This window comes from Vigna angularis, chromosome 8 (genome assembly GCF_016808095.1).
Source record: "Vigna angularis cultivar LongXiaoDou No.4 chromosome 8, ASM1680809v1, whole genome shotgun sequence".
Taxonomy (NCBI): domain Eukaryota; kingdom Viridiplantae; phylum Streptophyta; class Magnoliopsida; order Fabales; family Fabaceae; genus Vigna; species Vigna angularis.
The window spans coordinates 17,057,187-17,084,640 of record NC_068977.1 but is presented as its reverse complement, the minus strand read 5'-3'; the positions used below and the strand labels follow the sequence as shown (position 1 = coordinate 17,084,640).

At 36.0% G+C, this 27,454-nt stretch overlaps 3 protein-coding genes across 9 annotated transcripts; 1 reads left to right on the top strand and 2 right to left on the bottom strand.

Annotated features, from left to right (window-relative positions):
* Positions 1 to 985: 985 nt before the first annotated feature.
* Positions 986 to 9,928, bottom strand: LOC108345563 (pentatricopeptide repeat-containing protein At2g13600). Of its 7 annotated transcripts, XM_052867020.1 has the most exons (6): positions 9,666 to 9,928; positions 9,479 to 9,598; positions 6,270 to 6,366; positions 3,633 to 6,083; positions 3,414 to 3,494; positions 986 to 1,377 (listed from the first exon to the last, which is right to left on the bottom strand). In XM_052867020.1, the coding sequence occupies exons 4-5, from the start codon at positions 6,047 to 6,049 to the stop codon at positions 3,419 to 3,421; spliced, it is 2,493 nt and encodes an 830-aa protein (XP_052722980.1). In that variant the 5' UTR covers positions 6,050 to 6,083; positions 6,270 to 6,366; positions 9,479 to 9,598; positions 9,666 to 9,928; the 3' UTR covers positions 986 to 1,377; positions 3,414 to 3,418. The 7 variants fall into 7 exon arrangements, with proteins under 7 accessions (XP_052722980.1, XP_017439650.2, XP_017439651.2 ...); XM_017584161.2 differs by having other exon boundaries at positions 986 to 2,722; positions 3,414 to 6,083; XM_017584162.2 differs by having other exon boundaries at positions 986 to 2,712; positions 3,414 to 6,083.
* A 274-nt stretch (positions 9,929 to 10,202) lies between these two features.
* Positions 10,203 to 14,680, top strand: LOC108344389 (uncharacterized). Its single transcript, XM_052867021.1, has 5 exons — positions 10,203 to 10,532; positions 10,666 to 10,769; positions 13,128 to 13,299; positions 13,409 to 13,549; positions 13,643 to 14,680. The coding sequence occupies exons 1-5, from the start codon at positions 10,473 to 10,475 to the stop codon at positions 14,333 to 14,335; spliced, it is 1,170 nt and encodes a 389-aa protein (XP_052722981.1). The 5' UTR covers positions 10,203 to 10,472; the 3' UTR covers positions 14,336 to 14,680.
* A 10,275-nt stretch (positions 14,681 to 24,955) lies between these two features.
* LOC108344390 (pentatricopeptide repeat-containing protein At2g13600) lies at positions 24,956 to 26,089 on the bottom strand. Its single transcript, XM_017582838.2, has one exon. The coding sequence runs from the start codon at positions 26,087 to 26,089 to the stop codon at positions 24,956 to 24,958; it is 1,134 nt and encodes a 377-aa protein (XP_017438327.2).
* Between the last annotated feature and the right edge of the window lie 1,365 nt (positions 26,090 to 27,454).

Genomic DNA, 27,454 nt, shown 5'->3' with positions numbered 1-27,454 from the left:
TACACATTCCTTTAGATTTCTCCATTTATAGTTCATTTAAAATGTTTAGTATAATGTATATGAACATAGAAATTGGGGATTTAGGTTCTAACATTACAGATTTGGGGAAATAAGGTTCACTAGATTTTGAAATCCGATTGAGGATTTTATAGGATTTCGAAATCTAATTAAAGGAATATCCTTAATCATATTTTGAAAACTGTTTGAAGTGTTTATATAACTGGATTAAGTGACTGGTGAGTATCCAGATTGTTTAGTGGAGAAAGTGAGGGACTCATAAAGCTTAGAGAAGAGTTTGAGTAGCTCGATAGATCAGGTAAATAGATAGGATAAGTTGATGGAGAAAGTGAGAAGCTCATATAGCTTAGTGGTTCACTTGTATAACTCAGAACAAATCCGAGATAAATGAATACTAGATTTTCGAATTCGGGAGAAACTTCACCAGATTTCAAAATCCACTGAGTACCTAAATTGAATTTTGAAATCTAATGAGTTTTTAAATTGGATTTCAAAAATCGATGAATTTCCTTAACCGAATTTTGAAATCTGGTGAGTTTCTAAACTGTATTTCGAAATCCAGTGAGTTGCTAAACTATATTTTGAAATTTAGTTAGTTCCTAAATCGGATTTCGAAAATTCTCTAAGTTTACTTAACCATATTTCAAAATCTTATACTTGCAAAATATAATAAAAATAAATATAAATTTTAAAGAAAATAAATATAAAATTTCAAACCAAAGTTAACCAACAAAAATAAGTATACTTGAAAAATGAATGTAATAAGTTGAAATATAGACGTTGTAGTAAATGCATTTTAGTAAGTAGTAATTACTATTTTCACCGATTTTTATGTCATATATATATATATATATATATATATATATATATATATATATATATATATATATATATATATATATATATATATCAAGGTGAAATTTCTTCACAACAAGAAGAAAGTCCTTATTTATAACATAATCAAGTTGTTGCTTAATACTGGCAGTAAAATTAAAGGGTTAAATATGTTTTTGGTCTGTAAACTATCACTCATTTTCACTTTTTGTCCCTCGTTCAAACTTTGATCCATTTTCATTTCTATTTTTTTAGAAAGCCACTGATTTAGTTCTCCATGACCAACGTCTTTAGTTTTTTTTCTGATGTGGCAAACAATATGCCCCCTTTAAAACATGTGTGTTATGTCCCAAGGTCAATAAGATAACTCGGTGGAAAATAGCGTGTCATGTCCCATCCCAATAAGGTCGACAAGACATCTAGATAGCTCAACAAGACATCCCTAAAGCTCAGAAGGTGAATTGGGTTTCGCCTTCTTGGACCTCATTGCAGTGTTCCTTATGAACCCTAATTTTAGTGTTCCTTCTGAAATGTAAACATTGAAAAAATTAGGGACTTGTGTGCAAATTTGGAATAAAATGAAAAGAAAACGTGGCAGAGAATAAACTCATACCTGACATCAGACGTGGGCTGGCCGTTAGCCACGTCAAACAAAAGTTAACGACATCCAAAATTAAGGACTATTTATAATAGTTTCAAAACTATGAGAACTAAAAGCCATCAAAGTTTCGAGTAGGGACTAAATCCAAAATCGTGTGATACTTAAGGGACTAAAAACATATTTAACCCATTGTTTATACTATCATATAAAAAATTGTCTCACTAAAGAGTTTTTTTCACTATTTCATCTATTTAAATTATTTTAACTGATTTACTGTAAAAATAGAAATATGTATATCCTTTAATATATAATAAACTATTATTTTAGATCTTATATAACACTATTAGCATTTAAAATTTAAAATTAAATTGCGGGGCAAATACATTTTTTCCTTCCACAGTGGCAATTTTCTATTCACATTGCATCTTTCACTTTTTTTAAAATAAATATTAATGAGCAATTTTTTCATTCTAATTAATGTCTCTTACCATGATAACCTAATATAACATAACAAATAACACATGTTAGACCGAAGTTACTATTTGATGGTTCAAGATTATTCCAAATTTCAGTATCTTTTAGAATATCAAATATGTTTAATTTATAAATCTTAGAAAAAAGCTTAACAAAACTTGTATCCACAATACAAATATTAACAATTAACTCACTGTATAACAAAAGAAAAATCCACACACAAGTCAACATAACTAATTATGATAACTAAACAAAAACTAACTAATTTGAAACACAAAACATTCATCGCAGAAGGAAGACTTATAAGGAAACTATTGCACAATCAAACTAATAAAGGAAAAAACTCAGAAAAATAAACATAACAGGTCTACCATTTACCATATAATCTGATGCACTGAAAATTGTTTGCGCTCGTTTCCTATTCCTATTCACAAAAGAATATACCGAATTTTCAAGGTCTTTAGAAAACAAAGCTCTCCCTTTAGGACGCCGAGGCTGGGTTCAGGGTTTTGAAACACTTATAAGGAAACTATTCTTCTTCTAACAAACTCTGTACTTCTACAATAGCAACAACAATAAAAAGAAAATGAAGAAGGAATGCTTGAACAAGGGTTTTAGGGAGCATACAACTTTTGGCATACGATCAACTTTCTTCGTTTCTATTTCCATTGGAATTAAAAAGCAGTGGCTCACTGGAATTGATAAATTTCATGGGTTGATGACTTGACCTTTGTCCACTGGGAAAGTAGTGCAAATTGGGTGTACAGATCTTGGGTTGGGTCGACCTATCATTATCTAACTCAATACAAGCACCACACAGTAAAAGAGATGTGAACAAATAGAGATAAGGCACCAAGTAACATCTAAGTGAGACACCACATTTAAAGTATTGAAAGCTGTACTAGCACATGTGATTCAACAATAAGGAAAGAAAGTTAAATAGTTATGGAATTAACTCCCTCTTCGCTCAATCTACAACTTTCAAACAGGATAAGTTAAGCAATTTATATATTTATGTTCTGATAGAAACTCATGCTAACACACCCAAACAAACTCAACAGAAATACTGTATAACCTCTCTTTGTATTATCAACAGCAAAGAATACAAAGTACAACGAATGATGAGAGCTTAACCTCCCCTTTACAGGATTAAAGAATTCCTGTCAGACTAATACTTGATCCAAAACCCCCCCTTACAATTATACAAGACCTATTTATACAACCCCTTCCCGCCTTTCCTAACTCCCAAGGCAGTTAGGCTAACTAATGTTTCTTTCTTCTTTCATACACTCTTAACCTCCTAACATGTTCTGTCAAATTGCTAGCAGTTATATGCAAAAGTGTTATTTAATTTAGATAAAAGGTTAACAATATTGGTATAGTGAACAAACTATTTTCAAATAATGGTTGCCAGATTTTGAGAAGGAAAAGCGTATAAGTAGAAGCAATGGGAGGGTTAGTAGGTATGGAAAAGAATAATGTGTACCTCAACTACCAATAGTCTCCACAGGAGCAAAACCCATCCTTGAAATGATGAAATCGATATCGATCTCTCATTATAAGCTCCCTTGAGGTGACCAAAGACAACAACTTTATTACCAAGTGACAATCGTTGCACACACGAAGATTCTTCATTACATGTATAGGCATCCAAGATGGTAAACTAAGCAACCCAAAAGCAAAAGCAAGCTTTTCACTATGGTACCTTTTACTCCTATGAGCAGAAGAGACAACACTAACATATCTTCCAGTATCTTCTACTTTCTTCATCATCTCCTCCAGTTTTATATAAACCTCCTTTATCTGTGGATGACTGGTATAATCTGCAGTGAACACATGTACCCTGTTATCAACCTCAATCCAGCTACAACCTGGACTCTTTCGAATTCCTTTAACTTTCATCAACTTTCTCATATCAGCAACATTTTCTAACTCCCCTGACTCGGCGTACATATTTGCTAGAAGAACATAACCTCCAGAATCTTCAACATTTAATTCCATCAACTTCTTCACGGCTGTTTCAGCTAGTCTTGAATCATGATGGATTCGGCATGCTCCTAGTAGAGCACTCCAAACTGTGGCATTTGGATAAAAAGGCATTCCATCTATTAAATTCTTGGCCTGGTCTAGTAACCCTGCTCGACCAAGCAGATCTACCATACAAGCAAAGTGCTCATTTGTTGGAGAAATGGCAAACACTTGAGTCATGGACTCGTAATAATGTTTCCCTTCAGCTACAAGCCCCATGTGGCTGCACCCAGATAAAACAGCAACGTAGCTTATATGGTCAGGTTTGCACCCTGTCCTCAACATATCCTCAAATGTTTCAATTACTTTGTTGCCTAAACCATTTTGTGCAAATGCTGCCATCATGGCATTCCAGGAAATCAGGCTTTTCACATGTATTGAGTCAAAAACATATTGTGCTTCTTTGACTTGCCCACATCTTGAATACATAGTGACAATACTATTTGCAACAGAAACATCCGAACTGAGCCCAAACTTCATGGCATGAGATATGACTTGTGTCCCAAGTTTTACAATTGCCAAGTCAGCACATGCCCGGATAGAGGTTGCAAAAGTGACCCAATCCGGTTTAACTTCTTTGCTTTTCATCATCAAAACATATAATTTTATCCCTTCTTCTGTAAACCCATGCTGGACATACGTGCTTAACATGGAATTCCAAGTTATGACGTTTCGCTCAGGCATAATATCAAAACATTGGCGTGCCATGTCAATGTCTCCGTTTTGAGAGAATGCATTGATCATGGCTGTCCATGATATGATATCTCTAAGCGGCATCAATCTAAATGCAAGGCTAGCTTTCTCAGTATCACCACACTTTGCATACATTGTAATGATTGCGTTCCCTACAGGAACAGAGGACTCCATCCCACTTTTGATTGAATATCCATGAAGTAGTTTTCCAGAGGCAACATAATTCTGACCCGAACAAACCCCAAGTACTGTGGCAATAGTAAAATCATCCAACACCACAGAATCCAATCTCATTTGGTTAAATAGTGTCAAAGCATCTTCGCCAAGTTCAAACTGTGCCACCCCAGCGATCAAACAAGTCCAAGAAACTTGATTACGTTCCCCTAAACCATTAAAAACACGTTTCGCCAGTCCCAAGCATCCACATTTGGCATACATGTCTATGAGACCGTTTCCCAAAAATAATTCCAGGCTATGTTCCATTCGAAGAATCCGAGCATGCAAATGGGCACCCCATTCTAGATCAGAAATACTGGCACATGCACTGAGTACACTACCATAAGTCATGAAATTGGGCCTAAAACCCAGACTGCACATCTCCACAAACATACTAAGACAACGGACCGCAAGACCGTGTTGAGAAAACACAGATATCAGCGTGTTCCATGAAACATTGTCACGATGAGGCATTCGGTTGAACGCCCGGAGAGCTTCAAAGGGCCCATATAATTTCGAATATCCATAAATCATACTGTTCCAACAAAACAAACTCGGGCTTTCAATGTCAAGGAAAACAGCCTCAGCCAAACGGATTAATCCGCACTTAATATACATATCAACCAGGGAGTTATGAATGCAACTGTGGGCTCCCAAATGTAACTTGACTACATGGGCGTGCAACTGAAGTGCCAATTGAGTGGAGGCAAGGCAAGCACAAGCCTTCATTGTACAAGTATAGGAAAAGGGGTCACAGTTTTGAATTTCATGACCAGAATCTCGAAGCATTGACGTAAAAGTTTTGATGCTGTGAGCAGGGAGGCCGTTCTGACAATAACCAGATATCATTGTGGTCCAAGAAACAGAGTCTCTCATTCTTGCAGGCATTTCATCAAACAAGTTCTCTGCTTCGCGCATCCGAGCAGAATAAACGAGAGCATGGAGCATGGTGTTCCAGGTAAAGGTGTTGGGGTGACTGGTCTGGCGAAAAACGAGAAAAGCATCATCGAGCATGGCGCAGCTGGAGTACATGTGCAGTAGATTGTTGAGTAAAAAAAGGGAAGCGTCCAAGCCGGAGAGTATGAGTTGGGCATGAAGTTTGCGAGCAATGAGTGGGGATTTGAGGGAAGTCCCACACAGCTTGAAGGCGTCGTAAAACTTCTGAGATAGTTGCATGTAAGACATTTGCTTTACTTGCACCACAGATAAAGTACTCGTCCTATTGAGTATTATGCATAACAGAGAAATAAAAAATTATTGTTGATGTAGGTGACAACCATGCAGTAGCATGCAGAGAGAGAGAGAGAGATATTAATCAGATGCATCAAGCATGAGCATTCTACATTGCAGACCAATATTTGTACCAACTAATAATAGTCTCAAGGTAGGAAAAGAAATATCTAACCTTGTAAATATATCAGACAATGAAGCACAAGCTGCTACCCTCACTAGATGTGAATCTGTTGGTGACTGTTTCAAACAAAATGCACTTGATTTTAACACTGCACCAGAAAAATGCTTCTACATTAGTGGTTTTAAACCCAAAATTGCTAGGAAGTGATTCAGCAGCTATTTTGATGCATCAATCAACTTTATATCATCATTTTAAAGATGTTTAAACATTGAAACAACTAGAAAACAAATTGCAATATGAATTCACTGGTTCACTTCCATTTTAAAGCAAATTTGATGGTTTAAAGGGTGATTCTGCATATAGGCTTAAAATTTACCAAATGAACAGTGCACACAACTTCCAAATGGAAAAATACACTTGTTCAAATGTTGCACATGCACAAACACAGCAAGATTCATTTAACCACACTTGCTGTAGCCAATTATGTAGCAAATTTCACCTAATTTAGCACCTAAACACAGATTGAAAATGGAAATTGAAAGCTGGAACAGATTCACAAACTTGACAACAGAATTTTAAACTGCATATGATGCACAAGACTTGACAAAACTAATAAGTGAAACTGAAAGTTGAAATTTGGAGGAAAACCTGGTTTCAAATAGTTAGAAACTGTTTGACCAGTTTTGAAGTGTTGGAGTTGGCACTCTAGGGTCTTCTTGTGTTTTAAATGGATGGTGCAGGACTAAAAGTGAATTGCAGGTTTTTGATTACCGTGATTATAACACAGGTTCTTGCAGATTATTATATAGACATCCACAGTCAATGTTAAATCGTTTCAAATCTTTCAATTCCCTCCTAACCTTGCAGCCAAGGCTTTCTTAAATTTTTTTAAGTCCTAAGGGCATAACATTGGTACACAAGTATATCTAGAGCATATTAGCAGTCATGACTAAGCTCTAAAGTCCTCTATAGTACTCGTAGATACAAAGCTTCTGGTAAAGAGGGAACATACAAGGCAGAAGTTACTCACATTCACACATTTCACATTCACACATTCCAGAATTTGACTTAGCCAACCCCTATATTTATCAAATTAAGCAACTCCACCACCCAAAATTTGACTCAAAGATTCAAATAGCTTTTGAACAGCTAACTACACTCAGGAACAACAATTAAAACATCAACAAGACACTAGAAGATTAATGTAAGATGTTCAACAATAATCTATATGCGAAACCAGATTTAAAACAATAGTTTCAAATGTTGTTCTAGCTGTTTGAGATCAAACACAGCAGCTGTTTTGATGTGCTAGGATCATAGTGGACCATTCAAGATCAAAGGAAAGTGGTATTGGACAATCAAGGCAGTGTGCAAAACATCAATCAACCATCTAAATGCACTCTATTTTGAGTCTTTTTAAGTTTGTTTGTCATTAGTTTACTTGTTAAAAAAATCTTTGCTAAGAATGCAAACTCCTAAAAAATTATTTGTACAAGTTTAGAGTGTTTTTGTAGGTTGAGTAGTAAAATTTTGAGTTTATTGTAGAATTTAATTTGAGTTTGTTTCTACCTTTCTTTAGTCATTTTAAAGTTGCTTGAATACATTTTACCTCTGTTTTTACTATTTTTTCCATATTTGCACATTTCTCATTTTGCTAGCTTAGCTCTTAATTTGTAGATGATAGATAGAGTGTGTAATTTGAGTGGATAATTTTTAGTCATGTTTGTACAGTTCCATACATTGAATTAAGTGATTTTTAAATGATGAATCATTTGCAAAGAACAGTTTTGACAAAAGTGAACCTTGAGAGATTTGAACATGAGTTTTTCTTGTGTGTGCATTCATGAAAATGTCATTCTAGGCCTTGCATTATTTCTCTTCATAACTGATCATTTGATGTGCATTCTTGATGTGATCTAGGCCCTCTTTGAATTAAGTCACTTGCCAAATATAGCCTTCCTTGGAAAATTTTCCCTAGCACCTATTTTTGAGCCTGTTTTAGGCTTTTATTCAGATTTTCAAGTCCATTGTCAGCCTTGGACCTGTAAAACCAGATTATACCATGTCCTAGAGTTGTGAGGTAAAGTAGGTTGTGTGTTATGGGACATTGTTGAGTTCAAGTGTGGGGGTATCATTGAAAAAGAGGCATATGTACTGAGTTGATGGTTAAAACAGTTTGTGAATCATTGAAAAATGAGAGAAAAAGCTTGAACTAATGAGAAACAAAATGAGAAAAATCATGAACAGATTTAGTTCAATTTTTTGCTTGTGACTTGTGGTTTTATGTGGGGATGTGTTGTTTCTGGAACTATATGTTGGTAAAGCAATTACAATAAGCTGATATGCAGCAGAAACCTAAAATAGAAAATTCTTTATGAACAATGAAGATTTTGAGGAGTGGCAACAAAACTTAAACTCTAATTCCAATATACCGAATGCAAAAGATATTATAAGATGACTGAATTGCTGAACTAGCAATTTATATAGGTTCGTACAGTGGGGGACTGGTAAACATAAAATTCTTGCTTGTGTTACTCCACTGGTTTGTCAGGTTGAATGTGTTCCACTGTCAAAGCCCTAAAGTAAAAACAAGCTTTGAATAACAGTTTGATCATAAACTTATCATTTTTCAATGTTATGAACCATGATAGATATAGTTGTTTGATAGATATATGGATGATGTTCAAAAGTTTCCCTATTTTAAACCAGTGATAAAAGAAACCTTAAGGTTGTACCCACCAGCACCATTGCTTGTACCAAGACAAACAAAGGAAAAATTAGTGATAGATGGTTAAGAAATTCCAGTGAAGACAATAAGATATGTCAATGCTTGAGCTATTTAGAGAGACCCGAAGGCTTGGGAAGATGCAAAAGAGTTTATACGAGAGAGGTTTTTAAATAAACTACGATTATATGAAGAACTAAATCTATTCAATCAAGTTGAATCACCTCCAATACCATGTCTTGCTATACCACACACTGATTATAAACTATAGTTCCAATTATTTGGTAAATTGGACTCAACCTAAAGGGTTTGACATCATTCTCATGTCCTGCACGTCCAACCATTACTAAATCTCAATTCTTTTCCTACCACAACAACATTCAGCTAGCATTGTTCACATATATATCATGAGCATTCAAACAACATCATTTATAAATAAATGTCATGACAAAGTTTATAGTAAACAACCCAAACGAATCAAAGCAACAAAACCAACCCACGGCCAAACCCAAAGTTGCCAGAAACAGGGCCTAACCTCTTGAGACGATAGCAAGAATAGTAGATGACGACAGCGGAGAAAACCCTACCAGGGACCCTCGACCTTAGTCCCTCAACGAAGACACTACACCTCTTCTGTGAATGACCCTACAATAGCCTGCAACCGAAAAAATTCAATACACCGAACACATTCCCAATTTGCGAAATGGGAGAAGACAACTTACCAGTGGCCGCGAACAATGGCGGAATAGACGACCAACCACAATGGCCGGTAAGAGGCTCTCTGATAGGTGACGAGAACTGAACAAATGAAGCAGACGACACAAGGGAGCCTCTATGAGGGAAGAAAGGTGCTCAATAGGGTTACGGAGAAAAACGCTCTCAAAGGGATGTTTCATTCGAAGAGGGAAACTCATCCCCAAAATGTTTAATCCAATTTTCTGAGACCATTTTTCCGGCGGCCCAAATCCTTCCGTAATGACCATTTACCATTTACGCTCTCAATAGTGTATGTTTTTTGTACTTTGAAATTAATTTATTGACTGAGTTTACTACTGTGGATCAATTGGCCTAGTTTACTAGTTTGTATTCCTGTAAGTTCAATTTAAATTGCTTATGACTTTTTTTTCTTATGGTTTAATTATTCATTTATGAATTACCGGATTGTGTTTCAGTTTGACTTAAATTATTCTGTTTATTGCATAAGCTGGTTTAAACCAACTTTATATATTGCCGGAAACTGTAACTGCAATTGTGAGTTATCCCAAAAAACCTTGTGGCCGAAATCACGGTGGCGGTCAGATTGTTTTTTTATAAAACCTTGATCTGGACAACAGTTCTGTTGTGGTGTTTCATTTTACTCTTTTATCATTGTTGTCGTTGCTATTGCTTTCATTGTTGTATTTTTAGTGTTTAATTTGTTTGTAACTGATCTGTTTGCCAATGTTCATACTTTTAGTAAAACTCTACTGAAACTTACAATTCCCCGAATAAAGCTGTTAAGAAACAGAAGAGAGATTCAGTTAAAGAATATGCGGCGTGACATCGCCAAGCTGCTTGAGACTGGCCAAGAAGCCACAGCTCGTATTAGGGTAAACCTGCATATGGTTTTTAATTTCTTTTTTTTAAATTGTAGTATTTTGAGCCAATGGTTGAGGAAAGTAAGAAAATCATTTTGGTACTTTTTCTTTGGTAGTTCTGTTCTTGTCGTGGTCATATGTGCAGGTAGAACATATTATCAGAGAGGAGAATATGATGGCTGCCCAAGAAATCATTGAACTCTTTTGTGAACTTATTGCTGTCCGTCTTCCAATAATTGAATCTCAAAGGTAGTCTACACATGAAACCGAAATCTGCTTGCCTAGCTTGGTTTCTGTCTGAATTTGTGTGTTATGTCCATTTGACTTTTGCATTCAGGCTAGTCACTAGTAAATCTTGTGTTGATGACAATGTTGGTATATTATTCAGACTGATTTTTCAAAAAATGTTACTTTATTCTACTAATCTAACTAATAAGGAACTGGGAGGATCAATTTGTTTGTTTGTAGTCAAGACCTACAGTATGCAATGTAAAAGCCACTTTGTTTGAGGGATTGTTTGGCTGTAAACTCAGAAGAATGATGAGTATTTTCAGCATTTTGGTTGAGGGAGTGTTCTTAAACAATGAATTTGTCCGAGGTGTAATATGATTTAAAACTAGTTTGAACAGATTTATCAATTAATTGATAAATGCTTGGGCATAATTTTGTGATCCCATTGTCTCAGTGCCTATGACACTCAAATGAAAAATCTATTCGAAACTATAAAATGAGTGATGCTTTGGCTTTTGGACAGTGAAGTGCCAACGAGAACAAAAGTAATTGTAGCAGAGATGAGAATACTGAGGTGATTGAGTGGATAATTGGAAATACAAGAAAATGTAAAATTACAAATGATCTGCATCAAAGAAATTCTGAGTAGTCCCTATTGATAATGGAACTTTGTGAGGCAATCTGGTTGTGTGAGGAGAAGACCAACAGAAACACTAGTGAGAAAAAGGGTTTGAATTCAATATAATGTGGTAGGGGAAGACCTAAGAAAACATTACATTAAACCATTAAAAAGGACTTGCTAGAAGTTTTTGCTGAGAATTTTCTTTTTGATATAATTCAATGCTTTTAACTGATGATCCATCTTGTAGGTTTTACTTGCAGCCGAGTTATGTATTTCTATTTGCAGCCACAACCAATTTTATTAAGAAACTATCCCAATTATCATTATCTTTAGCTGTGTGAACATCACTGATTTTGTTAAATATTGTACTGCCCTAATTATCAAATTTTACCACTACATATCTCTAGAAGTGAAAGTAGGTCCCTGTGGTTGTCAATTGCTGTCTATCAGTGACTATAATCCTCATCACTCTTTCACTCACCCTTCACTTGTTAACTGTCAATAATGCAGTTTTTATTTTTCTGATTCAGCTTGAAAATTTCTTAATAATTCAAAAAATATAACTCTCAACCTCTTTGGGAGGTGGGAACTTGGGGTAGGTTTTTTTAGCTTCTTTATGGGTGTCAACTTTCTTTTTAGGGAGTACCTTTGTTTGATATGATAAGATTCTAGATTGCTTTTTGAGGTTTTCAATTTTCTTTTATTGCTTGTGTTCATGGTTCTAGGAGGCTTCTAATACTCTGGATATGTACTTTTCTTACTTAAATTTAGTTTTGAAAAATTACACTGACCTCCGTAGGTTTCGGAAACATATGCAAACACTCCTTGATGATATATTATTGGGCTCTTAGTAGAATTTACAGATTCTTCTTTTTGGAGAAAATAATAAAGAGAATTCCGTAGTGCATCATAGTTGTGCCTCACTACAACATACTAAATTTTATGTATGTTGTCCTACTGCTCTTTATTTTTTTTTTGCTTCTTCTGATGTCTCATTATTGTATGTAGAATTTGAAATTACCTCCTTTGTTTCCATGGACAGCATGCATACACACCAAATGAAGGTTGTCAAACATGGAAGGAAAATATGCATTTGCTAAGAAGCATGCATATGCTTTGGTTCTGTTTGAAGAAACTTCTCCATAAATACGTATATGAGAGAAAATAAGAAAAACAATTAAAATGTTTTTCCTTAAGTTAAAATTAGTTAATGTGTAACTAATTTAATTAAGTTATTTCCTATTAGTTTCTCAAAAACCTTATTTTTAACATGTAGATAAGCTAATTTTGGTTTATGAAAAATTAATTTCAGCTTACAGAAAAAACTAATTTCCTTTTTCTTCTTAGCTTTCTCTCGTAGAGGTGCTAATGCAGACGTTTCTTCCAAAAAAAACATAGCCATGAACTGGAATTCAGTACTTGTACATTGTAGGAGTACTTATCTTTAAGTATTTTTTCAAGATAGTTAGTAAAGTAAGTTATGTTAGGCTGATCAGTTACAGACCTACTCCTGAGTAGTTGTCAATGCTATTATAAACTTCATATAGTATGTATTTTTTGCTATTAGTATCATTGGGCAGACTAGGAAGTTCTATCGTCATCTTTTTAAGTGTGTGATAAGTCCAAAAAAGTGGCCAATGGATTAATTAGTGTATGTTCTGATTAAGACCATGATCATTCTTCTAAGGAAAGTATAGCTATAAAATCTCAATCATTATTCTCTAGTTATGTATCAATGTTCGCAATATTTTCAGGGAATGTCCACTTGATTTGAAGGAAGCCATATCTAGTGTATGTTTTGCTGCACCAAGGTGTGCAGATCTGCCAGAGTTGTTGCAGGTTCAGATGCTATTTGCTGCCAAATATGGGAAGGAATTTTTATCTGCTGCAACTGAGCTCAGGCCAGACTGTGGTGTTAATCGCCAGGTTCCATGAATTTTTCATGCTGTTAATTTTTTCTTCTCTTGTTGCTAAACTTTTTATACAGAAAGCCATTTTATTTTCATGACATTCTCCATGTGAATTTCAATTGCAGTTAATAGAGCTACTTTCAATCCGTGCTCCTTCACCAGAAAAGAAACTGAACCTTCTGAAAGACATTGCTGTTGAGCATGATTTAGAATGGGACCCAGCAGCATCAGAAACTGAGTTCTTTAAAAAACATGAAGATTTATTGGTAAGTATTAAGTTGTAATGACTAACTCGAAAAAAATTGGCAATGATTTAGTAAAGCACCATTATCTTGCATTATAAGTCCTTTCCTTTTCAGAATGGCCCCACCCAATTCTATAGTGGGTCTAAGTTGCCCCTTCCTGATGAAAAACCACACGAAGAGATGTACTCTGCTCATGAAACACCCAATAAAGAAGAACCTGATTCTGATTCTGGCTCTGATACATTAGAATTTCCTGAAGTTCCTAAAGTATCAGTCCGGCCTAACGCAAATGTTGCCACAGCTCCAGAAATGGTTACACATCTGACTATGGAACCCCTTGATGTTGATCTTGATTCATCAAGCAATTCCGGAGATTTTGAAGATGTCAAGCAGGAGCAAGTTGAAGATAGATCAACAGTTCACAAAGATGAACCCCATACCTCAATTGCCAAAGAGAATATACAGTTCGTGCCATTCATCTCTCCTCCAGCATTATCATCTGGATCATTTTCTGCAAGACCCAGTGAATCATCTCCCACCTTGTCAAGCGCAAAACCGGAACCCAATGTGGACTTACAGGATGTGTTGGCTGCAGCCCATGCTGCTGCAGAAACTGCTGAACGGGCTGCAGCTGCAGCTCGCACAGCAGCTAGTCTTGCTCAAGTCCGTATTAATGAGCTGACTAAGAAGAGAACTGATGAACGTGTTGTTGAAAAGTCAAAAAGTGTGGCTGAAATCCTGCAAGAAATGGAGCAAAGTATGGCCATAGGACATGGAACAAAACATGGAGAAAGTTGCGGAAAGTAAGTGGCTGCAATTTTTTATTCAAAAGGCCTTTGGAATAGTGCCCATCCTTCAAGTATAAAAGGGGCATTTTGCAGCATGCATTTGCATCACATAACACAACACTTCAAAGCATTCTTGGCAGAGTTTGCAAATTATCATCAGCGAGAGGTAGAAAAACTAAGAGAGAATTAGTTTAGCTTCTGGGTGTAATTGGGTTGTGGGTTGTAAGTGACTGTGAGAGAGTTTTGTAAGCATCAGTGTATTTTTTATTATCTCCTATTAAAAGATCTCCAGTAGTCCGGAGACGTAGGCATTATTGGCCGAACTCCGTTATCAATTTTGATGTGTCCAATTATTCTACTTTTATTTCACTTTCACAGATCTGACTTTATGGGAAAGCTCTGCGTATTTTTCCCAACAACTGATATCAGAGTTGGTTGTTAGTTCTACAATTTTTATGATGTTACTATTCATATGAATAGTAAAGTACTATTCCGTGAATAGTGCAAAATTTTTCGGCGTTACAAATTTGTCCACAGACGTGTTTTGAAACACAGTAGTTCATAGAAATTGTCAAAAACGATCCAATAGAAGAGTCAGATCAGAGTTGGAGTAATGGCTGCAGATGAAGGAAAACTGAAGATTGAAAAGTTCAATGGTGCAGACTTTGGCTTTTGGAAGATGCAGATAGAAGATTTTCTGTATTAGAAAAATATGTATCAACCACTCACAGGAAAGAAGCCAGAGAGTATGACGGAGGAAGATTGGAATCTCCTTGATAGACAAGCCCTTGGAACCATTAGACTGATGCTATCCCGTAATGTTGCTTTCAACATTGCAAAAGAAAGACAACAGTAGGTCTAATGAAGGCTCTTTCAAATATGTACGAGAAACCATCAGCCTCAAACAAAGTTCACTTAAAGAGGCGATTGTTCAATCTACGGATGTCTGAAGGTGCTTCGGTGGCACATCATCTCAATGAACTAAACACTGTTACAACCCAGTTGAGTTCAGTTGGGATTGAGTTCGATGAGGAAGTACGAGCTTTAATACTTTTGTCTTCCCTCCCAGAAAGTTGGAATGCTACAGTCACGGTTGTGAGTAACTCATCGGGAAGCAATAAGTTAAGATTTGATGATGTTCAAAATTTGGTTTTCAGTGAAGAGATCCGGCGGAGAGAGTCGGGTGAACCCTCAACCTCTTCAGTATTGCATACATAGTCGAGAGGAAGAAGTTCAACCAAAGAAAGCGGACGCGGCAAATCAAAGGAGAGACGATCCAAGTCCAGAAATCATCGTAGTTCCCAAAACTCGAAGACGATCGAGTGTTGGAATTGTGGGAAGACCGTGCACTACAAAAACCAGTGCAGGAGTGCACGGAAGAGTCAAGAAGCAAAGGGCGAAGCAAACGTTGCCTCTACCTCAGAAAAGGACGAGGCGTTGATATGCTCCCTTGAAAATAAAGAGGAGTCTTGGGTGTTAGACTCTGGAGCATCTTTTCACGCTACCTCACAAAAGGAACTATTCGAGAATTATGTTCCTGGAAATCTTGGTAAGGTTTACCTTGGTAATGAACAATCATGTGAGATTGTAGGAAAAGGTGCAGTAAAGATTAAGTTGAACGGGTCTATATGGGAATTGAAAAATTTCAGACATATTCCCGACCTGACGAAGAACTTAATCTCAGTGGGTCAGCTAGCCAGTGAAGGCTACACGACAATCTTCCACGGTGATGATTGGAAGATTTCAAAAGGTGCGATGATAATTGCTCGAGGCAAAAAGAGTGGTACTCTTTACAAGACAGCAGGAGCATGTCATTTGATTGCAGTTGCAACAAATGAAAGTCCCAATCTATGGCACCAAAGACTTGGACATATGAGTGAGAAGGAGATAAAGGTCATGCACTCAAAAGGAAAACTACCAGGTCTTCAGTCAGTAAAAATTGACATGTGTGAAGACTGTATACTTGGAAAGCGGAAGAGAGTGAGCTTTCAGACAAGTAGAAGAACCCCAAAGAAAGAGAAGCTTGAGCTCATCCACTCTGATGTTTGGGGACCAACTCCCATCCGTTGGTGGGAAGCAATACTTCGTGACTTTTATCGATGATCACTCCAGAAAGGTATGGCTTTACTTTCTGAAACACAAGTCTGAAATATTTGAAGCTTTCAAAATTTGGAAAGCTATGGTGGAGAATGAGACATGATTGAAGATTAAGAAGCTCAGATCCGACAATGGTGGTGAGTATGTAGACACCAGATTCAAGAAGTTTTGCTATGAGCACGGAATCAGAATGGAGAGAACCGTGCCAGGTACGCCTCAACACAATGGTGTAGCTGAGCGTATGAATCGAACGTTGACTGAAAGAGCCAGAAGCATGCGTGTACAGTCAGGCTTATCAAAACAGTTTTGGGCAGAAGCAGTCAACACAGCAGCTTACTTGATTAACCGAAGTCCATCGGTACCATTGGAGCACAAGATACCGGAAGAGGTATGGAGCGGAAAAGAGGTAAAACTCTCACATCTTAGAGTTTTCGGCTGTGTAGCATATGTGCATATCAGCGATCAAGTTAGAAACAAACTTGATCCAAAATCAAAGAAGTGTACTTTTCTTGGTTACGGTGAAGATGAGTTTGGCTACCACATATGGGATGATGAAAACAAAAAGATGATCCGCAGTAGAGATGTAATCTTCAATGAAAAAGTGATGTACAAGGACATGTATAATACTGACACCAAAAACTCAGAAACGAGTGGACCAGTTTATGCAGAGGTGGAAGATATCCTAGAAAGTCCTATATTGAGGAGTCCTCAGCCAGAGGAATCAAATGAAGAAAACAATGAACAATCAGAACCTCCTACTCCAACTCCTGTATTGAGAAGATCCTCTCGGCTCCATGTGCCTAACAGGAGATACATAGACTACATGTTACTGACTGATGGAGGGGAGCCTGAAGATTATATGGAAGCTTGTCAAACCACGGATGCCGACAAGTGGGAGCTTGCTATGAAAGACGAGATAAAGTCTTTGATCTCAAATCAGACATGGGAACTAGTTGAGTTACCTATGGGAAAGAAAGCACTTCACAACAAATGGGTTTATCGAGTGAAGGAAGACCATGATGGTTCCAAGCGATACAAGGCCCGACTGGTTGTCAAAGGATTTCAGCAGAAAGAAGGAGTTGACTACACTGAAATCTTTGCTCCAGTTGTCAAGCTCAATACTATCAGGACTGTGTTAAGTATTGTGGCTAGTGAGGAGCTCTACCTAGAGCAATTAGATGTGAAGACTGCATTTCTTCATGGAGATCTAGATGAGGAGATTTATATGCACCAGCCTGAAGGCTTTTCAGAAGGAAAGAAGAAAAACATGGTGTGCAAATTGAAGAAGAGCTTGTATGGCCTGAAACAAGCTCCAAGGCAGTGGTATAGAAAGTTTGAAAGCTTCATGCACAAGGAAGGTTTCCAGAAGTGCAATGCTGATCATTGTTGTTTCTTCAAGAGGTACAAGTCCAGCTATGTCATTTTGCTACTTTATGTTGATGACATGTTAGTAGCGGGATCAGATATGACAGACATCAGAAATTTGAAGATGCAGTTGTCAAAAGAATTTGACATGAAGGACTTAGGCCCAGCAAAGAAGATTCTTGGAATGCAAATCACGAGAGATAAGCAAAAAGGAGTTTTGCAGTTATCTCAGGCAGAGTACATCAATCGTGTTTTATAGAGATTCAACATGGAAAAGGCCAAACCAGTCAGTACTCCTTTGGCCAGTCATTTTCGTCTATCCAAGGACTAGTCTCCTCAAACAAAAGAAGAAGAAGAGATTATGGCTAAGATTCCGTATGCTTCAGCCATTGGAAGTTTGATGTACGCAATGGTCTGTACGAGGCCAGACATTGGCCATGCAGTGGGAGTTGTAAGCAAGTTTATGGCAAATCCAGGAAAAGCTCATTGGGAAGCAGTTAAATGGATTTTGAGGTATCTACAGGGCACAACAAAAAAATGTCTGTATTTTGGAAAAGTAGATCTAAAATTACAGGGCTACATAGATGCAGACTTCGGAGGTGAAGTCGATCACCGAAGAAGTACCACCGGTTATGTTTTCACTGTCGGAACTACAGCTGTTAGTTGGATGTCGCGGATACAGAAAATTGTTGCTTTATCAACTACAGAGGCTGAGTATGTAGCAGTGACAGAAGCCAGTAAAGAATTGATATGGCTTCAGGGATTGTTGGCAGAGTTGGGATTCGCTCAAGAAAGGAGCGTTTTACACAGTGATAGTTAGAGTGCAATACATCTGGCTAAGAATTCTGCATTTCACTCCAGAATCAAGCACATTGACATACACTATCATTTCATCAGATCTCTGCTTGAGGATGAGGTGCTAACGTTAAAGAAGATTGTGGGAAGCAAGAATCCGGCAGATATGCTAACGAAGGTGGTGACCATAGACAAACTAAAGTTGTGCTCAACTTTAGTCGGCTTACTGGAATAACAGACCTAAGAAGACTACTGTATTGATCAAGGTGTGAGAACAGATTGAAATCTGTTCTCAAGTGGGAGATTGTTGAAAAGTCAAAAAGTGTGGCTGAAATCCTGCAAGAAATGGAGCAAAGTATGGCCATAGGACATGGAACAAAACATGGAGAAAGTTGCGGAAAGTAAGTGGCTGCAATTTTTTATTCAAAAGGCCTTTGGAATAGTGCCCATCCTTCAAGTATAAAAGGGGCATTTTGCAGCATGCATTTGCATCACATAACACAACACTTCAAAGCATTCTCGGCAGAGTTTGCAAACTATCATCAACGAGAGGTAGAAAAACTAAGAGAGAATTAGTTTAGCTTCTGGGTGTAATTGGGTTGTGGGTTGTAAGTGACTGTGAGAGAGTTTTGTAAGCATCAGTGTATTTTTTATTATCTCCTATTAAAAGATCTGCAGTAGTCCGGAGACGTAGGCATTATTGGCCGAACTCCGTTATCAATTTTGGTGTGTCCAATTATTCTACTTTTATTTCACTTTCACAGATCTGACTTTATGGGAAAGCTCTGCGTATTTTTCCCAACACGTGTATCAAACAGCAGATCAGAGAACCCATTTTATGCTGGTGGTGATAAGGAATCTCCAACAAAAGAAAAAAATTTCACAGGGCAAAGTCCTGCAGGTAACTCTGATGTCCATAATACAAAAGATCTTGAACATTACCAGGATGATTATACTTCCTCAGGCTCTCATTCATCAAGCTTTCCTTCCTTTGACGCACTCAAGGAAGATTTGGGTTCCTCCTTGCCCCGTAATCACGTACTGAATGACAACTCCTCTAGTCACCAGCCCAAGAGATTACCTTCAATGGATGATGATTCATACTTCTCATACCCCAACTTATTTACCTCTCAAAACTCGAATGTTGGATCTCAGACTCATTCAGATAATAGCCGTGCCCCTCATGATCTGTGATAGCGAATTTCATCCGGCCACACATTTCTTTATATGAGAATCTTAAGTCTTGCTCACGAGTGTGTTTTATACCTGTAATAAGTACTCTATTTTTTTCATATTTTCAAAGAGCATGCGATCCCTGGCTTTGTTGTCTACACAGTTCATACCAGGCCACTTTGTACGATGACGGTGTTGCCACTGTGTAATTGCTTTTAGTTCAAAAGCGTTACTGTTTGTGGCTGTGGCTACAATCACTGTATAAATCTTATATTGTTGGAATACAAGCACCCAGCTTTACATTTTTTTTTTCATTTTGTTTCAAGGAAAGCAAGACAGCATATATATAAGTTAGGTCACCGGAGGATATTAGACATGTAATACATTTAGAACTTCATTTGTAATTTTGTGATATGGTAGCATGAGTGTGGAATATATCACTTCATTAGTTTTCTTTATTCTACCATATCTCTGGTACCAATCTTCTCATGCACATATACAATCATTCTTTCACCTCTCCACCATTATCACATCTAAAGTTAGGTTCGTAGTGAAAATGAGGTTAAAAAATTGGTAGCTGCATACAAAGTCCTATGAAGTTGATTATCTCATAAAACATCAATTACTCTCCAAACCTTTTCATAACTACATATAATTACCAGACCAATTATGCTATATTAGAAATAATTTCGCACATAAATAATTAAACTTTGAATGAGTAAACGTTTGAAATTTTACCTCTTTTTTATATTTATAAAGTTCGACCTAATCTTCTCTTTTGCACAATCCATCTCTTTATAAATGAAACTCATTGCGGGTTTTACATATGAGTCCACTAATAGAAGTAACAAATTTTAGGCATATGGAGACATTCTTCCAAAGTTGGCTATCTAATACCACATGTTCTACTCTTCTCCTCTCTTGGGAAGTTCTAAACTTTCTTGCATTCCACTCCTTAGAGCTAAACATGGACAATAATGATGCCTTCAATTCATGAAGACAAGCAAGAGTCAAATAAGTCATGGCAAATCTAATCACACCTTGTCTTATGAAGTCTCTACCTTCAGTGAACTTTTTCAACAAGGAAATTGAGCTTGATCTTCCATAAATGTAAGTGCTAATCTTTCTTCCCTTCTTAATTGTTAATTCATGGACCTTCAAACTTTTTTCAAAATCTTCAAATATCAATACAGTGTGTTACACATGCAGTCCAATACAATTTTTCTCTTTTTTTGCATCAACAATTCTCCAACTGCCTCGAAATTTGTAGGATTATCAGTGACAACTTGAACAACATTTTATTCTCCAATAAACTCGACAACATCATCTAACATTTTGAAAACTTTATCAGATGTTTTTTATATGTCTGAAGTGTCAAGTGAATAAATAAAAATCATCCCTTTAAGACTATTCACCAAAAAGTTGCAAATAGAACGTCTTTTTCCACCCGTCCAACCATCAGAAATAATTGTACATCTAGTTCTTTTCCACTCTTCTTTATAATTCTCAAGGATTGCATCTTTGTTTTGTTCACAGCTTGTTTCAATAGTTTTTCTCTAATATTATGATAAGATGGTGGTTTGTATCCAACTCCATACTTACCAATATTTTCACACATCTTTGCAAATGTTGGATTTCTAATTACATTTAAAAGGAATGACACTAGTGTAAGAGAGTTCAGCCACTTGAGCATCAACTTCTCTTTTATATCCTTTTTTCATCATTTGATTTATAGTTTCTTGGACCCCCCCTTGCTAGTTGTAGCAACTTTTGTTTTCCTTTAAAACTGAATACCCTACCTTCTCCTTCAACACTCTCACTTTCTTCATCGTCTTCACCAATGATATTTAACTTTCTTTTGTTTGATGAAACATTCTTAGCTTCAGTAACTATTTTTATCATCAATTTTTTTATTTCATCTGAAACAAAAGCACAAGGTTTAGAATCCTCCTTAGTTCATGCAAGATGATGTTTAAATCTAAATATATCTCAACCCAGAATCTTTGAGCAATAGTTACATTTAACTTTTCTTCCATTATCGTTAGCCTGGAGCATTTTTACTTCTATTCTTAAAGGTTGAAGATGCACTTGTATTAATTTCCATTGAATTTGATGCATTTCCAAACATGATGCTCTAACTTTTTTCACTAAAAAAACAAAAAGAAAAAACCATGGCAGAAGAGGACCGAGGCTTTACTTTAGTATTAAATATTTTCATTTACATACTAAAATAAAAAACACAAAACCACTAAAGAGACGCACAAACAATGATTTCATTACTTTAATAAAACCATAAGGATTTCATTTATTTATTAAAAGCACAAACAATTGCATTTTGAGGTAGTGACATTCAGAGGCTATAATGTTAAAATAAAAAAACTTCACTCACCACCACATGCATTGCTTGAAGGTGGCGAGACCAAGAGTTGCGGCAGCGAGCACGACGACGAATGGCGAACGATCATGAGCCAGCCAAACTATCAGCGCGAACCAGGCGAACAACTAATGAACGGAGCGTGCGACGGTGAGCCAACGAAGTGCGACCACAAACACGACGACGACCTAACAAAACATGATAGTATGGAGAAGGAGAAGGCCACAGACAAAGACACACGACAACGACACACAATGGTGGAATGAAGCACAACGAAAATGAAGAAAAAGTGATGAAGCCCTAATCAGGTCATTAAACATTAAACTCAAAACGACTTTCTCTTTGTTTTTCAGTTCTCCTTATTTCAAACTCGCAAAATTGTGCATAATTGCGATTCTACACCATCCCACCGAGTTTAGCTATGATTCCACCGAATTTACTTGAAAATCGAGTTTATTTGCGAGTTAACTCAAAAGACAAGACTGAGAATATAAACTCATCAAAGTATATATATATATTTATTTATTGAGTTAAGGTTTGGTTCTGTATTTGGACCATAAAAAAATAATTATAGCAAATACAATTTATTAGACTTCAAACAATATTTACAAGGGTGTTCTTATTGTATTTTCAAGTTTTCTTTTTCACCTCCAAACCTTTCTAAATGCCTAAATCATCATTCTAAATAGGGTAAAAAAAAATTCTCTTTCCTATAATTATCTCATCCACCTATTCTTATTGTCATACTTTCTTTACTTTCCACCCCACTTGCACCATGTTATTATTCCTCTTACATGATCAGATATTTTCATATTTGCACCAAAGTTCATCAACACATGTACATCACACATTCATCCACTCCAAGGTACACATTCCTTTAGATTTCTCCATTTATATTTCATTTAAAATGTTTAGTATATTGTATATGAACATAGAAATCGGGGATTTAGGTTCTAAGATTACGGATTTGGGGAAATAAGGTTCACTGGATTTTGAAATCCGATTGAGGATTTTATAGGATTTCGAAATCTAATTAAAGAAATATCCTTAATCATATTTTGAAATTCGATTAAATGGTTCACTGAATTTCGAAATCCGGTTAAGAAGTGTACCAAATCTTCGAAATCTAGTTGGTGGAGCATGTGGATAGCTTAATAAAGCATGTGGTTAGCTTAATGGAGTAGGTTGGATCAGTTAACTCGGTGAAGTGTTTATATAACTGGATTAAGTGACCGGTGAGTATCTAGATTGTTTAGTGGAGAAAGTGAGCGACTCATAAAGCTTAGAGAAGAGTTTGAGTAGCTCGGTAGATCAGGTAAATAGATAGGATAAGTTGATGGAGAAAGTGAGAAGCTCATATAGATTAGTGGTTCACTTGTATAACTCAGATCAAATCCGGGAGATATGAATACTAGATTTTCAAATTCGGGAGAAACTTCACCAGATTTCAAAATCCAGTAAGTACCTAAATTGAATTTTGAAATCTAATGATTTTTTAAATTGGATTTCAAAAATCGATGAATTTCCTTAACCGAATTTTGAAATCTGGTGAGTTTCTAAATTGTATTTCGAAATCCGGTGAGTTGCTAAACTATATTTTGAAATTTAGTTAGTTCCTAAATCGGATTTCGAAAATTCTCTAAGTTAACCATATTTCAAAATCTTATACTTGCAAAATATAATAAAAATAAATATAAATTTTAAAGGAAATAAATATAAAATTTCAAACCAAAGTTAACCAACAAAAATAAGTATACTTGAAAAATGAATGTAATAAGATGAAATATAGACTAAATGCATTTTAGTAAGTAGTAATTACTATTTTCACCGATCTTTTTTGTCATATATATATATATATTTATATATATATATATTTATATATATATATATATATATATATAGATATATATATACACCAAGGTGAAATTTCTTCACAACAAGAAAGTCCTTATTTATAACATAATCAAGTTGTTGCTTAATACTGGCAGTAAAGTTAAAGGGTTAAATATGTTTTTGGTCTGTAAACTATCACCCATTTTCATTTTTTGTCCCTCGTTCAAACTTTGATCCATTTTCATTTCTATTTTTTTAGAAAGCCACTGATTTAGTTCTTCATGACCAACATCTTTAGTTTTTTTTCTGATGTGGCAAACAATATGCCCACTTTAAAACATGTGTGTTATGTTCCAAGGTCAACAAGATAACTCGGTGGAAAATAGCGTGTCATGTCCCATCCCAATAAGGTCAACAAGACATCTAGATAGCTCGACAAGACATCCCTAAAGCTCGGAAGGTGAATCAAGAAGTCATATAGCTCAATGCGAAGTCCAGACAACACGATAAGAGGAATGGAGAACTCAGATAGCTTAGTGGAAAGCTCAGATAGCTCGTTAAAGTACATAGAAAACTCGAATAACTCAGTGGGAGTTCTAGATAGCTCAGTAAGGTGTATTGAGAACTCAAATAACTTGTCACATAAAAAAAAACAACTAATGATGTTGGTCAAAGGGGGATAAATTCGTGTCTTTCTAAGAAGAGAGGAACGAAAATGGATCAAAGTTTGGAAGAGGGACGAAAATAAAAAATGTGCGAAAGTTTAGGTACCAAAAACATATATAACCCAATAATATAAAATAATGTAATATGTTAAAAAGTTATTTTTAATAAAAATATCAGTATAACATTTATACAAATAATAAATTTGGTTTCAATTTGGAAATGGATAATATTGTTTTATTTTAAAAAAAAGTTGACACTAAATTGAATCAAAGAGACCTATATATGGACTAAATTGAATTAAGACAATGATACTTAACACTAAAAGATGAAATTGACCTAACACATGACACTTTTAGTGCCACGTGTCACACTAACACTCCTATGAGCAAAAGAGACAACACTAACATATCTTCCAGTATCTTCTACTTTCTTCATCATCTCCTCCAGTTTTATATAAACCTCCTTTATCTGTGGATGACTGGTATAATCTGCAGTGAACACATGTACCCTATTATCAACCTCAATCCAGCTACAACCTGGACTCTTTCGAATTCCTTTAACTTTCATCAACTTTCTCATATCAGCAACATTTTCTAACTCCCCTGACTCGGCGTACATATTTGCTAGAAGAACATAACCTCCAGAATCTTCAACATTTAATTCCATCAACTTCTTCATGGCTGTTTCAGCTAGTCTTGAATCATGATGGATTCGGCATGCTCCTAGTAGAGCACTCCAAACTGTGGCATTTGGATAAAAAGGCATTCCATCTATTAAATTCTTGGCCTGGTCTAGTAACCCTGCTCGACCAAGCAGATCTACCATACAAGCAAAGTGCTCATTTGTTGGAGAAATGGCAAACACTTGAGTCATGGACTCGTAATAATGTTTCCCTTCAGCTACAAGCACTATGTGGCTGCACCCAGATAAAACAGCAACGTAGCTTATATGGTCAGGTTTGCACCCTGTCCTCAACATATCCTCAAATGTTTCAATTACTTTGTTGTCTAAACCATTTTGTGCAAATGTTGCCATCATGGCATTCCAGGATATCAGGCTTTTCACATATATTGAGTCAAAAACATATTGTGCTTCTTTGACTTGCCTACATCTTGAATACATAGTGACAATATTATTTGCAACAGAAACATCCGAACTGAGCCCAAACTTCATGGCATGAGATATGACTTGTGTCCCAAGTTTTACAATTGCCAAGTCAGCACATGCCCGGATAGAGGTTGCAAAAGTGACCCAATCCGGTTTAACTTCTTTGCTTTTCATCATCAAAACATATAATTTTATCCCTTCTTCTGTAAACCCATGTTGGACATATGTGCTTAACATGGAATTCCAAGTTATGACGTTTCGCTCAGGCATAATATCAAAACATTGGCGTGCCATGTCAATGTCTCCCTTTTGAGAGAATGCATTGATCATGGTTGTCCATGATATGATTTCTCTAAGCGGCATCAATCTAAATGCAAGGCTAGCTTTCTCAGTATTGTTAGCATAAAGCTAAAGAGCAGAAATTTTGATGATGTCTCAAAGTCAAGTCTCAAGTGCTCTTATTATAGGAAAATCTTCATGAAGACTTGTTTTTATATTAAAGCTTTTGTAATTTAGTAGATTTATGTATAAGATGTGGTTTATATTTGATTCTATGTATTGTTTGCCTTAGGTTGCGTTAAAATTTATTTTTGAATCAGAAAACCTCATTTTATAGTTAAGATAATTGATTATCAATTTACAATAATCGATTATCAGTAATCAATTATGACTTGCCATAATTGATTACAGTGAGCAATTATGAGAATTTTTAAGCAAGTTTATTTTACCGTTATGCATTCATTAAATGCATAATGAATTACCATAATTGAATAATTGATTATCACACATTAATTAGTATCCTTGAGTGAGATCTCTATAAATCAAATTGGGACTCTCATTCTAATATATGAAAATAAGTGTATTTCAGAAAATCTTATCTGCAGTGTGCGGTGATAAGTGTTCTAGGGTTTGTTGAACCCTTGCGTTGTGGCTTTGAGAACTTGGCGTGTTGGCATAGAGCAAGAACTTTCACAGGAGTGTCATTGAGTGCTGCTCTTGCTGAGTTAAAGGCCTATCATCCTTCGTGAAGCATTCGGAGGAGGTGTTCATCCTTTGTGAAGATTCAGAGGAGGTGTTCATCCCTTGTGGGTTATAGGGGAAGTGACTTTCATCTCTTAGGGGTAACAAGAGAGGTGGTTTCTAAACTTTTACAAAGTGTTTCTTTGTGATTGTAATTTGTAATTGTTTTGTGAGTAGTGAAAAGTTTATCTTGTTTTGAGATAAGCGACTAGATGAAGGATTGGTAAGATCCGAACCAGGATAAAATCATTTGTGCAAATTTCTCTCAACCTTACCCTCTTTATTTGTCTTTATTATTTGCTTAGTAAGTTTAATTGAGTAGAAATTAAAAGGCACACGTTCGTATTAAAAACCCTCTTGGTTTGTTATTCCACGCTAACCATTCCGCTGCAGCCGCTCTGAGAATTTGTATCAGAGCTCGATTTGATAGTTATTCAAATGGCAAGATCATATCAAACTTTTGCAGAGGGTGCTTCTATCAATAGACCACCCCTATTCACAGGTGAAAATTATGCATTTTGGAAGGTTAGAATGCAAATATTAATTGAGTCTATTGATGTTGATATTTGGAAAGCTATTGCATTTGGCCCTTTTGTTCCTACTAACAGTATGCAGGAACCAAAACCCCATGTTCAATGGACTGCTGAAGATAAGAAGAGATTTCAAAATGATGTGAAATCTCGAAACATTATTTCATCTGCTTTAACT